This window comes from Esox lucius, chromosome 16, assembly GCF_011004845.1.
Source record: "Esox lucius isolate fEsoLuc1 chromosome 16, fEsoLuc1.pri, whole genome shotgun sequence".
Classification (NCBI taxonomy): domain Eukaryota; kingdom Metazoa; phylum Chordata; class Actinopteri; order Esociformes; family Esocidae; genus Esox; species Esox lucius.
Window position 1 is genome coordinate 33487890 of NC_047584.1, and position 14331 is coordinate 33502220.

The 14331-nt window shown below is 41.1% G+C and overlaps 1 protein-coding gene across 1 annotated transcript; it reads left to right on the plus strand.

The window, feature by feature from the left end:
• The first annotated feature begins 86 nt into the window (after positions 1-86).
• On the plus strand, positions 87-3476 carry LOC105016637 (protein CXorf21 homolog). Its single transcript, XM_034286937.1, has 3 exons — positions 87-129; positions 256-1445; positions 1605-3476. Exon 3 carries the CDS (start codon positions 1607-1609, stop codon positions 2813-2815), a length of 1209 nt encoding a protein of 402 aa, XP_034142828.1. The 5' UTR covers positions 87-129; positions 256-1445; positions 1605-1606; the 3' UTR covers positions 2816-3476.
• Positions 3477-14331: the final 10855 nt, after the last annotated feature.

Here is a 14331-nt window from a genome sequence, read left to right on the forward strand (position 1 = left end):
AGCCATTAGGAAAGGGTCTCCTGTGACTCGTTATATGAAGCCCCGGGATAACAGGATATAACACGAGAACATGGAACAACATGAGGCTAGGAGCTCTGGAACTTACTAGAGATCAGGACGTTACAGGATGTCTGTGAGTTACAGCAGGTCTGTGAGTTACGGTCGGTCTGTGAGTTACAGCAGGTCTGTGAGTTACGGTCGTTCTGTGAGTTACGGTCGGTCTGTGAGTTATGGTCGGTCTGTGAGTTACAGTAGGTCTGTGAGTTACAGCAGGTCTGTGAGTTACGGTCGGTCTGTGAGTTACAGCAGGTCTGTGAGTTACGGTCGGTCTGTGAGTTATGGTCGGTCTGTGAGTTATGGTCGGTCTGTGAGTTACAGCAGGTCTGTGAGTTACAGCAGGTCTGTGAGTTACGGTCGGTCTGTGAGTTACAGCAGGTCTGAGTTACAGTAGGTCTGTGAGTTACAGCAGGTCTGTGAGTTATAGTCAGTCTGGAAGCTCCTATAATTCTCAGCAATATAGGTGAATTTTCTTGATTAGTGAATCACCTTAACCCCAAACCACTATACAGATTCCTTTTCTGACATTTCAGGTTGGCTGTTAATCAACCACTTGGGCACAGTATTTCTATCCACACAGGGATAAAGAAATCCCATTACTCCTAACCCTAACATTATGCATAAAATTAACCTTGCCCTAACCCTAACCTTAACTAACATTATGCATAAAATTAACCTTGCCCTAACCCTAACCTTAACTAACATTATGCATAAAATGCCCTAAGTCCTAACTCTAAACCTAACTAGTAATGGCTAAACTTTAGAGTAACCCACATTCTAACTATAGCCTTTATACTGTAGGTTTGACCCCAAACCTAAGATGTATGTCCTTGTGGGGACGGGCAAAATGTCCTTATAAGGGCAGTTGTTTCATGTTCTACAATCCTTGTGAGGCCCTCTGGTTAACGATCTGTTAAACCAAACCCACATACTCTGGTAATGCACAACTCTGCCATTAAATTACACATTTATGCTGAATTGTTTTGGCCTCCCCCTTTATCCACATATTTCATTAACCTAAGAGCCTGGACTCATTAACCCACACACAGACACTCAAGTGAGGTCCATCAATTTAGGGGCATCGTCATTTTCTAAAGAAATAATACTGCTTTCCATTTTCTGTCAGTGTGAATACTTTTCTTCATCTTTCCTTCCTCTTTTCAATAGCTGACTTGATTCTTTTCAGTGGAAAACAAAACCATGTTCTTCCAGGTGTCATAGTTTCACAGATGTCTCACTTCCTCCTGGTTTGATTTAAAGGTTAAAGCAGCTCTCCTGAACACCAACCTAAACCCAGTGAGGAGAGACACATTCAACTCAGAGAAGGAGGCTGTAGACTGCATGACTGTTGGCCTCGTTTGTCCTGCTGCATCATTTGAAATTAGAAGGTAAGCAGCTTCACCACTGAATAAGTACGGTTCAAGAGTAAAAACAAAAAAGCCTTTAGAGGTTGAGTCTTAGAAACCAAGACATAAAATCTCTATACACAAGCTTTGACCAAACTGTTGATAATCTAACAAAGCAGCTGTGTGTGTAATATTTTTCAGCCATGCTGTGTGAAAGTATACTGTGGAGTATGACTTTCTGTCCTGACCAGGAGAGACTGGTCCCTCTCCAACCTGTGATAGAGCCCACTGGGAGCAGTGAGACGTCTGCCACACAAACAACTGCAGCCCCCCCGGTGTCTGCCCTTCAGGCCTCTCCAGGCCACCCGAGCAGTAAGTGCCACTCCATCCTCCCTAGAGTGTCCGAAAACCAGAACCCTTCCTCCTCCCGTGCCCAGATCCAGCCCCAGGCTTCTCCTCCCCTGCCGGCTCTTTGTTCAGGAAGGCCCCGTCCTGGAAGACACATCTCCCCGCAGATGGAGATCCCTGGGCAGGCTTGTTCCGGTGGTGAAGTCCCCTTCCTGGTGCCCTCTTCCTGCCAGAGCATCTGCCAGAACTACAGCGACCTCCACATCGGGGGGGACCAGGTGTTGCCCCTCTTGGGCCATGACGGGGATCTCCTGCCCTGCAGAGACCCCTTCCTGTATTCCTGTGACGTCCCCCCTGCGGAGGACTCCCCGCCAGCTCCGGCCTCCGAGGATGAGCATCTCCATCCCCTCCGGAGGCGCTCCGGGTCCTCCCGCTGCAAGGGTGGGAGCGGCCGCGTTCGGAGCTTCCTCCTTCAGGGACGCCAGGGGCCCCTGTCCAACTCCCTGCTCAACCGCTACCTGGAGCACAAGCTGCTGGACCTGTACCAGCAGTACATGCTGGAGAGCATGACCCGGGACGCAGGCCTTGCTGGGGCCGACCTGGGACTGCCAGGCTCTCTGCTGGCCTCAGAGCTGATTATGACCAGCCTGGATCAGATCACCCAGCAGTTGAGCCGCGAAGGACACGTGGAAGCAGGCCGGGCCAAAGACATGGTGCTCAGCTGCTTTCGGAGGGTGGCCAGTGGTCTAACGTCCAGTGAGATCAGTACTCCCCTGCTCCAGATCTCCACTGATGTGCAGCTCCCCACTCATGGTGCCCCTACTGCTACTAATGCTACCACTGCTGCTTATGCTAATGCTACTACAGCTGGTAATGCTAATGCTATTACTGCTGATGCTACTACCGCTGGTGATGCTAATGCTACTACTGCTGCTGATGCTACCACTGCTGGTGATGCTAATGCTGCTACTGCTGCTTATGCTAATGCAACTGCTGCTGGTAATGATAGTACTGCTGCTAATGCAAATGCGACTGTGCCTAGAATCAGCTCAGGGACTGTTTAGCTCCACCGCTGACACCCCAGTTAAAGACATCCTTTGACCACTGACTGTTGAAACAACAACACTCAGAGGACGTCTTGGTACTAACGTCTAACTAACGCTTGGCTCTCTTCTCTAGCGCTGTAAAGCACCACCTACTACACATATCGTTGCTGAAACTCCGATCTGTTTCTTTTTCTTACTTTTACTTAGATTCTCATCCCCTATGTTCTTTTGTACAGGTTTCTGTTTGGAGGAAGTGAAACTTTCCAATAACTGCACTGATAACTGTTTATTATAGATGTTTGGGTGGAAACGTGCTAGAGAAAGGAAACATCTGTACGGTTGTCACTTTGGTGTCTTTCTGAGGGACCACACACACACACAAGCAGAACATTTAAGTACTTTTTTCTAATTCTACGCAATTTAAAATCAGAGTGAAAGTGATTTAACAACATAAGTTCTGATTGCAGGTTGTTAACGCTAGACTAGATAATTTTTTTACATGGGGATGTCAGGACTGATGTAACTGCAGAACATTTCTAAACTGTACATTGTTTAATGTGTTTGGGGCCGACAATGTTTTTTTGGCCAATAATGACACTAGAATGTGAGAAGCATTAAACTGAATCACAGAATTTCAACATTTTATTGAATTCAATATACAGTGGGTATAGAAAAGAATCACCCCCCTTTAAAATAATCACATTTTGTTGCTTTGCAGCATGAAATGAAAACGGACAAAAAAAATGTTGTTTTATTCAGCTGTATTTACAATTAGAACATCCAAGTGAAAGATATAATACCAGCTTGTCAGAATTTTTTTTTTAATTCAAAAACAATCACTGAGTTGGAAAAATAATCAACCACCTCCTAAAAATTACCCAACCAGGTGTAGTTAATCACCTTCTCAATAGCACACAAAGCCAGTTGACTTTCAACTGTGATCAGCTGTGGTCATTTTGATTAGCTCAGCATGAAACAAGCTTTGCCTGAAGCATGTCAGTCCTTGGTAGTGCAACTGAAGAAAACAATCAACTATGGGTGGCAAGGCATTGTCAAAAGATCTCCGGGATAATGTTTTGGACAGGCACAAGTCAGGAGATGGATACAAAAAGAATTCAAAGGCTTTATCAGTACCTAGAAGCACAATGAAGTATATTATTAAGAAGTGGAAGGTATTTGGTACAACACAGACCCTCCCTGGGTCAGGACGTCGCTCCAAACTGGATGAAAGAGCCAGGAGGAAACTGGTCAGAGAGGCTACCAAGAGGCCTACAGCAACTCTGAAGCAGTCGCAGGAATTCATGACAAAGAGTGGTCATTTTGTGCATGTGACAACAATATCACAAATTCTCCACAAATGTGGCTTCTATGGGAGGGTTGCAAGAAAAAAGCCGCTCCTCAAGAAAGGCCACATGCAGTCACGACTGAGCTTTGCCAAAACACACCTTGAAGATTCTAAGGCCACTTGGAAAAAGGTGTTATGGTCAGATGAAACTAGAATTGAATTATTTGGCCTCAACGCCAAAAGATATGTCTGGCGAAAATCCAATACAGCTCACCATCCAAATAACACCATTCCTACAGTAAAACATGGAGGTGGTAATATCATGTTATGGAGTTGTTTCTCTGCAGCAGGGACTGGAGCACTTGTCAGGATAGAAGGAAAAATGGATGGGTCAAAATACTGTCAAATTCTTGAGGAAAATCTGCTGTTCTCTGCCAGAAAGTTGTCAATGGGAAGAAGATTTACCTTCCAACATGACAATGACCCAAAGCACACAGCAAAACTGACCAAACAGTGGTTGAAGGAGAAAAAGGTGAATGTCCTTACATGGCCTAGTCAGAGCCCGGACTTAAACCCCATTGAAAATCTGTGGAATGACTTGAAGACAGCAGTCCACAAACGGTCACCATCAAATTTAACTGAACTTGAGCAATTCTGCAAAGAAGAGTGGTCAAATATTTCAATGTCTAGATGTGCAAAGTTAGTAGAGACATATCCCAACAGACTAAAGGCTGTAATTAAATAAAAGGTGGTTAAACAAAATACTGACACAAGGGGGTGATCCTTTTTCCAACTCAGTGATTGTTTTTTTATTTATTTTTATTTTTTATGACATTTTGGTGTTATATCTTTCACTTGGATGTTATAAGTTGCACTGAGTAAATACAGCTGAATGAAACAAAAACTGTGTCTGTCTTCATTTCAGGCTGCAAAGCAACAAAATGTGATTATTTTAAAGGGGGACGATTCTTTTCTATACCCACTGTACATTAGGCTAAGGTATAATTTTAAACTAGGCATGTTGACTATTGAACTCATCAGAACATATACTTACATACTATGCTTCCATAATAAGTCAATTAGACAAGTGAATTTAAATCTGCCCACATACAGAGAGGGTGAGTTTGGGATTAAACATGGTAAATATAAAGCCAAACAACCGCCCATATTCACGCAGAACAGAATCGATATTTTAAACAAAGAAAAGTGACAAGTGACAAATTTTCCGGTTAACGTCTGAAAGATGTTAACATTGTGTGTAATCGCGATAACCGTCTTCTGGTTGATGCGGATTAGCTTTTATAAAAAGCAATATAAATGAATGATCTAAAATGTGCCCTGGCCAATCTGTAAGAAATCCATCATGGACATTTCCATCAGTCAATTGGCCGTTTGGTTTGCAAATGCAATCACAGAAGCACTGCCGCAACAGTGCCAGAAACTGCTTTGTGCTGGACACTAAAGCACAATAAAAAACGTGATTTCCATTTCTCCATTACGTTTCCATACTATGACATTGTTGTGGCACTCTGAACTTGTGAAAATGACATTGTGGGGCCTTTAGTCTGACTTATTTTGTCTCATCTCTGAGTTTTACTGTTCATAAACACGTGCTCGTGGCTGCGTGTGGCTTGGTTTAGTTGGCATTGCCGTCTGCATTTCTTCAAACTACCACAAGAGGGGAGCAGAGAATTGTATCTCTTCAGGACAGGCAGATGGCTAGCACAATCTCCTGTCACATTTTCCCATTTCTGTTCCTCACCTCCCTCTCTTTCTCATCCCCTCTCTGTATCGCCCTCCCTCCTTCTGTCTCCCATCCTCCCTCTCTCCTTCTGTCTCCCATCCTCCCTCCTTCTCTTCTTTCTTTTTCTGTCTCCTGTCCTATGCCTCTCCTTGAACCCATCTAGCTAATGGCTTGTTATATTCTCCCTGTTGTCTACTGACAATGATGTCATTACGAGACAGTCTTAAATCTGTACTGTACTGAACCAGACACAGGACACAATAACTGTGAGTGTGTTTATGTTTTGGGTGTGTGTGTGTGTGTGTGTGTGTGTGTACAGTATGTGCAGTGTCTGCATACAACTAGTGCCAAAATGAATGGGACCCTTGATAAAGATATGAAATATTAAAAATATATAATAAAGAACAACTGAGCTGTATTGTATATTGTATGCTAACCTTTTTGAGAAGTATTGATTCTAATACAATTGCTCTGAGGAAGGGATTTTGTTTAATAAATACAAATGTTTTGAAAAAAATAATAGTTTTCAAGGCCTTTTAATACCAGACATTGCAAGGATAACAGCACATTTAGTCAGATATATTATGAGTTGTGGAAACACATCAGTTCTCAGATGGAGATGGCAAAAGTGGATTTTCTTTGGTCAGTTAAATGTTTCTTTGTGGATTTTTTAATGTGTGCTTCGCTGTGGTTTCCTTACATTGTCATGGGCCCGTGTACGAGAAGTGTTATTGGGCACAAAGGCCAGAAATTGTACGTTAATTTGTGTTTACTTACATATAGAGTCCATATAGCATCCCCCATGGTCAGGGACCCAGTGCACTCACACTGCTTGCACATCATGCCCCTATGCCTGGTGTGCTTAGCCTCTAATGTTCAGATTCTAGTGCTTAGACTGTAGTTCTCATCCTCTAGTATTTAGCCTCTAGTTTCTATCCCTTATTTAACATTTTAGTCATTTAGCAGCTGCTCTTCTCCAGAGTCACTTACAATAAGTGTATTCCCTATTCTCTAGTTTTTATCCTCTAGTGCTTATCCTCTAGTGTTTAGACTGTAGTTCTTATCCTCTAGTGCTTAGCCTCTTGTGTTTAGACTCTAGTTTTTATCCTCTAGTGCTTATCCTCTAGTGCTTAGCCTCTTGTGTTTAGACTCTAGTTTTTATCCTCTAGTGCTTATCCTCTAGTGCTTAGCCTCTTGTGTTTAGACTCTAGTTTTTATCCTCTAGTTATTATCCTCTAGTTCTTATTCTCTAGTGTTTAGGCTCTAGTTCTTATCCTCTAGTGTTTAGACTCTAGATCATATCCTCTAGTTCTTATCCTCTAGTGTTTATACTCTAGTTTCTGTCCTCCAGTTTTTATCCTTTGTGCCAATTTACTGAAATCTGTGCCAATTTATTGAAATTTTTTAAACTGAAATATCTTGTGTCAATGACAAATTGAGCTCAGATGCTTCCTGCATTCTTTCATCATCATTGAGTCTCTAGAACTTGATTGGAGTCCACCTCTGGCAAATTCAGTTGATTGGACATGATTTACAATGTAAGGTCCCCCGCTTCACAATGCATGACAGAGCATAAACCAGCCATGAAGTCCAAGGAAATCTCAGACCTATGAAATAGAAATGTTGAGACATCGATCTGGTGAAGGTTATACTTTTTTCATATGGTATTGACATGTCCCAGGAGAGTCCATCAACATGAAATTAAGTAAGTTTGGAATGACCAAGACTTCCTTGAGCTGGCCATCTTATTGATCTAAATAACTGACAAGAAGGGCCTCAGTCAGGTGACTCCAACAAAGCATCTGAGTTTCTCTGCAGAGATGGAAGAAACTTCCAGAAGGACAAGCATCTCTGCAACACTCCATTAACTAGGTCTTTACATGTGAGTGGCTAGACAGAAGCCACTCCTGAGTAAAAGGCTTATGGCATGCTTCTGAAGGACTCTGTGAACATGAGAAAAAAAGATGCAAAGCAGGTAGAGTTTAAAGGGTCTTCCAGAAAGAACAAAATTAAGGATCTGAATAAACACATACATTTATTTTTAATAAATTGGCACATTTCTAAAAACATATTTTTGCCTTAACATTATTAGATATTGTTGCCTACACTGGCTTGGCAAAAATAAATGTAATCAGTTATTACTGTAAGAATTTCTAGTCCCCATTTAAACATTCTTGCTGGTCCCTGTATCAGTTTGCATTGACTTGTAATGTCCTTATACTTACTTTATACACTCTCAGTACTATACAAATCAGTACTATCCTTCCAACTCTAAACCTCCCTAGACTAGCTCGTACTTTACCCGTGTTGTTCGGTAAGGGAAGACAAGGAGGAGAAAGGTGATTGTTTAGAGGTAGGATTCTACACAATGACCCTTCAATGCTTTAACACAGAATTATATTTTAGGCCAGGCTGCTTCCATGTGAAACCACTGACAAATGAAACCACCTTTTCTTGAACTACATTGAATTACAACTCCAGAACCAGCTCTGCATGAACGTCAGTGGGTCCCAGCCCAAAACCAGCTCTGCATGAACGTCAGTGGGTCCCAGCCCAGAACCAGCTCTGCATGAACGTCAGTGGGTCCCAGCCCCAGAACCAGCTCTGCATGAACGTCAGTGGGTCCCAGCCCAGAACCAGCTCTGCATGAACGTCAGTGGGTCCCAGCCCAGAACCAGCTCTGCATGAACGTCAGTGGGTCCCAGCCCAGAACCAGCTCTGCATGAACGTCAGTGGGTCCCAGCCCCAGAACCAGCTCTGCATGAACGTCGGTGGGTCCCAGCTCCAGAACCAGCTCTGCATGAACGTCAGTGGGTCCCAGCTCCAGAACCAGCTCTGCATGAATGTCGGTGGGTCCCAGCTCCAGAACCAGCTCTGCATGAATGTCGGTGGGTCCCAGGTCCAGAACCAGCTCTGCATGAACATCAGTGGGTCCCAGCTCCAGCATTCCATGTTTATTTTTCACATTTCCTTCAATTTGAAGGAAGCACCGCACCATTCCGTCTCGGAGCAGCAGTGGCCTTCTGAGTCAGTGTTTGATCAGCCTCCTTGTTTCCTGTCTAAACACACAGCCACTGGAGGAAACTGTGTTTACAGAGCAGAGCACTGTGTGAAGTCTCAAGGTCGTGGAGACACATGTTTAGTATTTCTGCTTTTGTCTGGCTCCGTCAACCCAGGTAGGAGTAAAAAGAACCCAGTCCTGTCTGACCTAAACAAAAACATACTCGTAAATATGATTTACACACGCAAACCACCCACGAATGCCAGCACAGACACACACACACAAACGCACGCACGCACACACGCACACGCACGCGCACGCGCACGCACACAAAACAAACACACACACACACTCAATACTACCAGCACCCAAAGGGTGAGCATATTCAAACAAACTGATTTCTAGAGACCTTGAAAGAGAAAATTAAAAACAGGCCTGTTTTTTTCAGCTTAGGGAAAGTGATGGCTAAAGACAAGGCTTTACCTCTGGACAGTTCCACTGTAACACTGTGATGTAGAGACAATGTTTCACGTTAGAACGTATGCCAAACAAAAAAAGATCACTGAGTAAAACAAACCACACAACTCTATGCACAATAACTTTAAACCAGGGATTCCCATCCTAGGGGGTGGGACCCGACATTGGGACAGCTGAGTTTCTGGCATGGGATTTACTTCATTGATATGAGCATGACTGCTGATATGAAGCAGCAATAATAATAATAATAATAATAATAATAATAATAATAATAATACATGGGATTTACTTCATTGATATGAGCATGACTGCTGATATGAAGCAATAATAATAATAATAATAATAATAATAATAATAATAATAATACATGGGATTTACTTCATTGATATGAGCATGACTGCTGATATGAAGCAGCAATAATAATAATAATAATAATAATAATAATAATAATAATAATAATACATGGGATTTACTTCATTGATATGAGCATGACTGCTGATATGAAGCAATAATAATAATAATAATAATAATAATAATAATAATAATAATAATACATGGGATTTACTTCATTGATATGAGCATGACTGCTGATATGAAGCAATAATAATAATAATAATAATAATACATGGGATTTACTTCATTGATATGAGCATGACTGCTGATATGAAGCAATAATAATAATAATAATAATAATAATAATACATGGGATTTACTTCATTGATATGAGCATGACTGCTGATATGAAGCAATAATAATAATAATAATAATAATAATACATGGGATTTACTTCATTGATATGAGCATGACTGCTGATATGAAGCAATAATAATAATAATAATAATAATAATAATACATGGGATTTACTTCATTGATATGAGCATGACTGCTGATATGAAGCAATAATAATAATAATAATAATAATAATAATAATAATAATAATACATGGGATTTACTTCATTGATATGAGCATGACTGCTGATATGAAGCAATAATAATAATAATAATAATAATAATAATACATGGGATTTACTTCATTGATATGAGCATGACTGCTGATATGAAGCAATAATAATAATAATAATAATAATAATAATAATAATACATGGGATTTACTTCATTGATATGAGCATGACTGCTGATATGAAGCAATATGATCATTCATCTTGTTTCACGGCTAGGGAATAATGGCCTTATTTACTTAATCAGTTGCTTGTTTTTCTAACATCTATCAACCTGCAGGCAATAAAAGATAGGTTAGTTAAATAAGGTAACTCAAACTTGATTAGCTAAAATGACTTCTTTTTATTTGAGATAGTTGAAGGTACATTCTATGTATATCTATGTATATTAGAATGAGTGTAGTTGAAGGTATATTCACTACATATATCAGAATGAGTGTTTGCATAGTCATCTTGTGAAAACAACATATGTTACTTAGCCTTTCCAATCCCCTCTTGAGTGTCTTCCTCTATCCAGTCCTAAAGCACATTGATCTGTGTTTGCCCCCACTCTGACAAATGGTTTACATCAGCATCAACACCTCATGTTCTTCCTCTCAGGTACCAGAGCATAGAACTCTCATACTTTGCCATCTATTAATCAGTACTATAGTTTAGACACACTTTTATCCAAATAACTATATTTTACCTAATACATTTATTAACAACAAACACAGAAACAGAAACTTCCATAACTGTTAATAATAACATAAGCATTCCACCAAGTGAAATCAAGTTACGGAATCATCCAAAAAAAGCTAAAGCGTTATCTTTCCATATGTCCTGTATGTCCTTTGAGGCCTGTGGAGCAAAGTAACTAAAATCTGTTTCACCCAGCTCTGAGGAGACTCATGACCTTGATGACATACCAATTCTGTGACCATGTCTGATGCTTACTACATTTCAAAGTAATACAAGATGTAATCCAATATGGTAGTTCAGAGAGAATGGCTCTAAATATGTCCTATAGAAATGGCAGTATTTAGAGCTCAGCAGACACGGATCCATCCCATTCCTTAAAACAGAAACAGATGAAACGCATTATATTATAAAATATATATATATATATATATATATATATATATATATATATATATATATATATATAAAACCTAAAACTATTGTTGCAGGAAAAGCTGTCTCAACTTGTTAATAACTGGTCGAGACTTCTGCTGCAACAACAGTTTTAAGAATTTGGGGGTAAGTGGAGCACATAACCAGCCACACATAGTGTCAGAGATACTCTGGCCCTTAGTAGGCAGATTTGGTCCAGGTTGTTTATATTGGTTGGATGATGCTTGAGGACCAGATTTTTCAAATAGTGCCACAGATTCTGGACTTTGACAAAAGTATGTCCCCCTTTTTGTTCTTGAACTACTCCAATGTTACTTTGGCCTTGTGTCTTGGGATCCATATCCTGGAGATTTTCCTCCCAAACTTTTTTTTTTGCAGAACCAAAGTTTTCCCCTGTATTTCGCTGTCTGTTCTTGATTATATATAAACTAGATGCCCAGTCCCTGATGCCCAACAAAGCATGGATCTGCTCAGGAGTTTCAAAATATATCCTGTCCAAACATGGTGGTCATAAATAAAACAGATTTACTGATTAAAAAGAGGTTGAAATCTATTCAATTAACTGGGTGCTTTTCAAACATATTTTCTTTGCTAGAAGAAAACACTGTCAGACAACAACAAACTATATTTTGTATTTACTGGCCTACTGTGTAATGCATCCATACAAATATTTTTGTATTTGTTTTATGAACTTAAACGAAGCCAATGTCCTAATGCTAACTTTGACTCATAAACTCAAAAAAAAATATCTTTCCAGTAGCTTATCATTGTTTGTTACTGTGTGTTTAGTTTACAGAAAGCAAACAGTCTGACGTCCCAGTGAATAATGAGAAACTACAGAAGGAGAGCAGTGGGTGAAAAAAAGTGAAGGACAAGGTGAGGACAATTAAAAAATAAAAGCAACTTCTGCCATTACAGTTTAGCAGTGCAGCTATCAGCTGGAGCTGAATAGAAACTCTAGAGTGTCTTTCAGGGGTTCATAAAGTAATTTCCGGGACACAAAGAGCTTTTAACACAGAGGTTGAAAGAGGCAAGGACGCAGGATTTCATATCACACCCAAGGTTGCTTTGACTGGCGCAGGCTTTGTGCCTTTCTCTACTGTTGCTTTTTTACTCCTGAACGAAACCTTCTCGGTTTGCCATGTCAAAGAAGTCCTACAGCATGGATCCCAATGGCTCAAACCAGCCTTTCCACTGGTATCTGCTGCTTTAGGTTTTGCTTGAGCATAATGGAAGAATGGCCTGACTAGCCAAAACCTGTAGTAGATCTAACAGGGAGAATAGCAAGGATCAAGTATTTTCACTCCCTGTGTTGCAGGGGAGATATGCTGTGGGTGAAAATTGTACAGCACTGTCCTTAAATTCCCTTTCATGTCACACCAAACGCAGCCCCGGGCTGAATGGTTTGTAGTGTGTTTATGATTTGAGGCAATTCTTCAAGTGTCAGCTTGGTATCAGATGATTGATGCATTCAACAGAGAGAATGTTCAATGGGTATTCCTGGGAGATTAAATAGGATCTGGATTCAGGTATGCCAAGTTGCTGCTACCAAAGTGCTTTTTTGGGTGACAGTCCTTTCTATCTCATTAGGGACGGATTCAGAGCTGAGACACAATGTGTGAGCAATTAACTGTCAGGTAAAAGCAAAAAAGAGAAGGGTTTTGTCCCTCCAGGAGCCTCAGTAAGTGATAGAACATTCATGAGAGAATGCTGGACATAGGAACCCACCTCTCTCTCCAGCAGTGTCTTCGCTTTTGGAAAGTGCTGGTTATATATTGGCCCTCTCTATTCAAACAAAATTTCTGGCCCAGAGAAATCAGATTAGGCAATATTGAGGTGACTGATCACAAAATCTAATTCCTAAAAGCTATCGTTGACTTTAGGAGGGTGTATTTAAAATAGAGTATTTAAGGAGCAAGAAACGTGTACAATTATGCATGAATGAGCCCGCAATGTCTTTAGATAAACCAATCTCTGCTGAAATGTCTTTGGATGAGCAGACCTCTGCTGAAATGTCTTTAGATGAGCAGACCTCTGCTGAAATGTATACACAGACACACACACACACTCGCACAGGTGCTCACACACACACCCACACACACACACCCTCCTACCCCCACACACACACCCACACACAGAGCTCTATGTTATCAACATAACAAAAGGACGTGTTTTGGTGACAGGACTTAGGTTAATGTGTTTACTTCAAGAGTAGCACTTTCAATCAGATATTAATTTACATATCTTCAGTAGCTGCAATTCCTCATCCTCATTGCTGGAATGGCCTTGAGGGGGGTGCATGGCGGTTGTTTATGATTACATAATTGGGGCGACCTAGCGTCGCAGCACTAGCTAACAAACCGGAACTCCTGGCTCTTTACTGTATTCAGCTGATTGACATGTTGCCTCACAAATGCAGGCACAAACAGACACACACACACACACACGGTTGGGAGAACGGGAGAACACACATTTCCCTGTCAATTAAGCAGCTCAAGGTCTGTATGCTGCCTGTCTTTGTCAGGCCCAGTGAGCTTGGCTAAGCCAGAATCCAAGAGAGAAACCTTGAGAGACAGCAGGCCAACAGGATGGGGCTGAGAGAGAGCAGAGAGCAGAGGGATATGGAAAGAAACCTTGAGAGAGTGCAGGCCAACAGGATGGGGCTGAGAGAAGAAAAGAAAACTTGGATGCTCTCACTCAAAGTTGAGTTTAGATGGTGTTTATTGACATTGTGGGACGTGACCTTGAGAACTGTCAAATTTTGCCTGGGAATTGCCACAACCTTTCTGATATATCACACAGTTAGGTAACACTTTTCATAAAGCCAACATATATGATACAAGAATGGATGTGTCCACCATTCTTCACCAACAGAACGACAGAGGCAGGACTGCAAAGAACAAAAAAAATAGTTCACCTCAAAAACAAGATGGCCTAAATAGTCCCAAAAGAGCC

Bases quoted from the DNA above. Each gene is read 5' to 3' on its own strand.
- LOC105016637 (XM_034286937.1), top strand. From the start codon at position 1,607: ATGCTGTGTGAAAGTATACTGTGGAGTATGACTTTCTGTCCTGACCAG.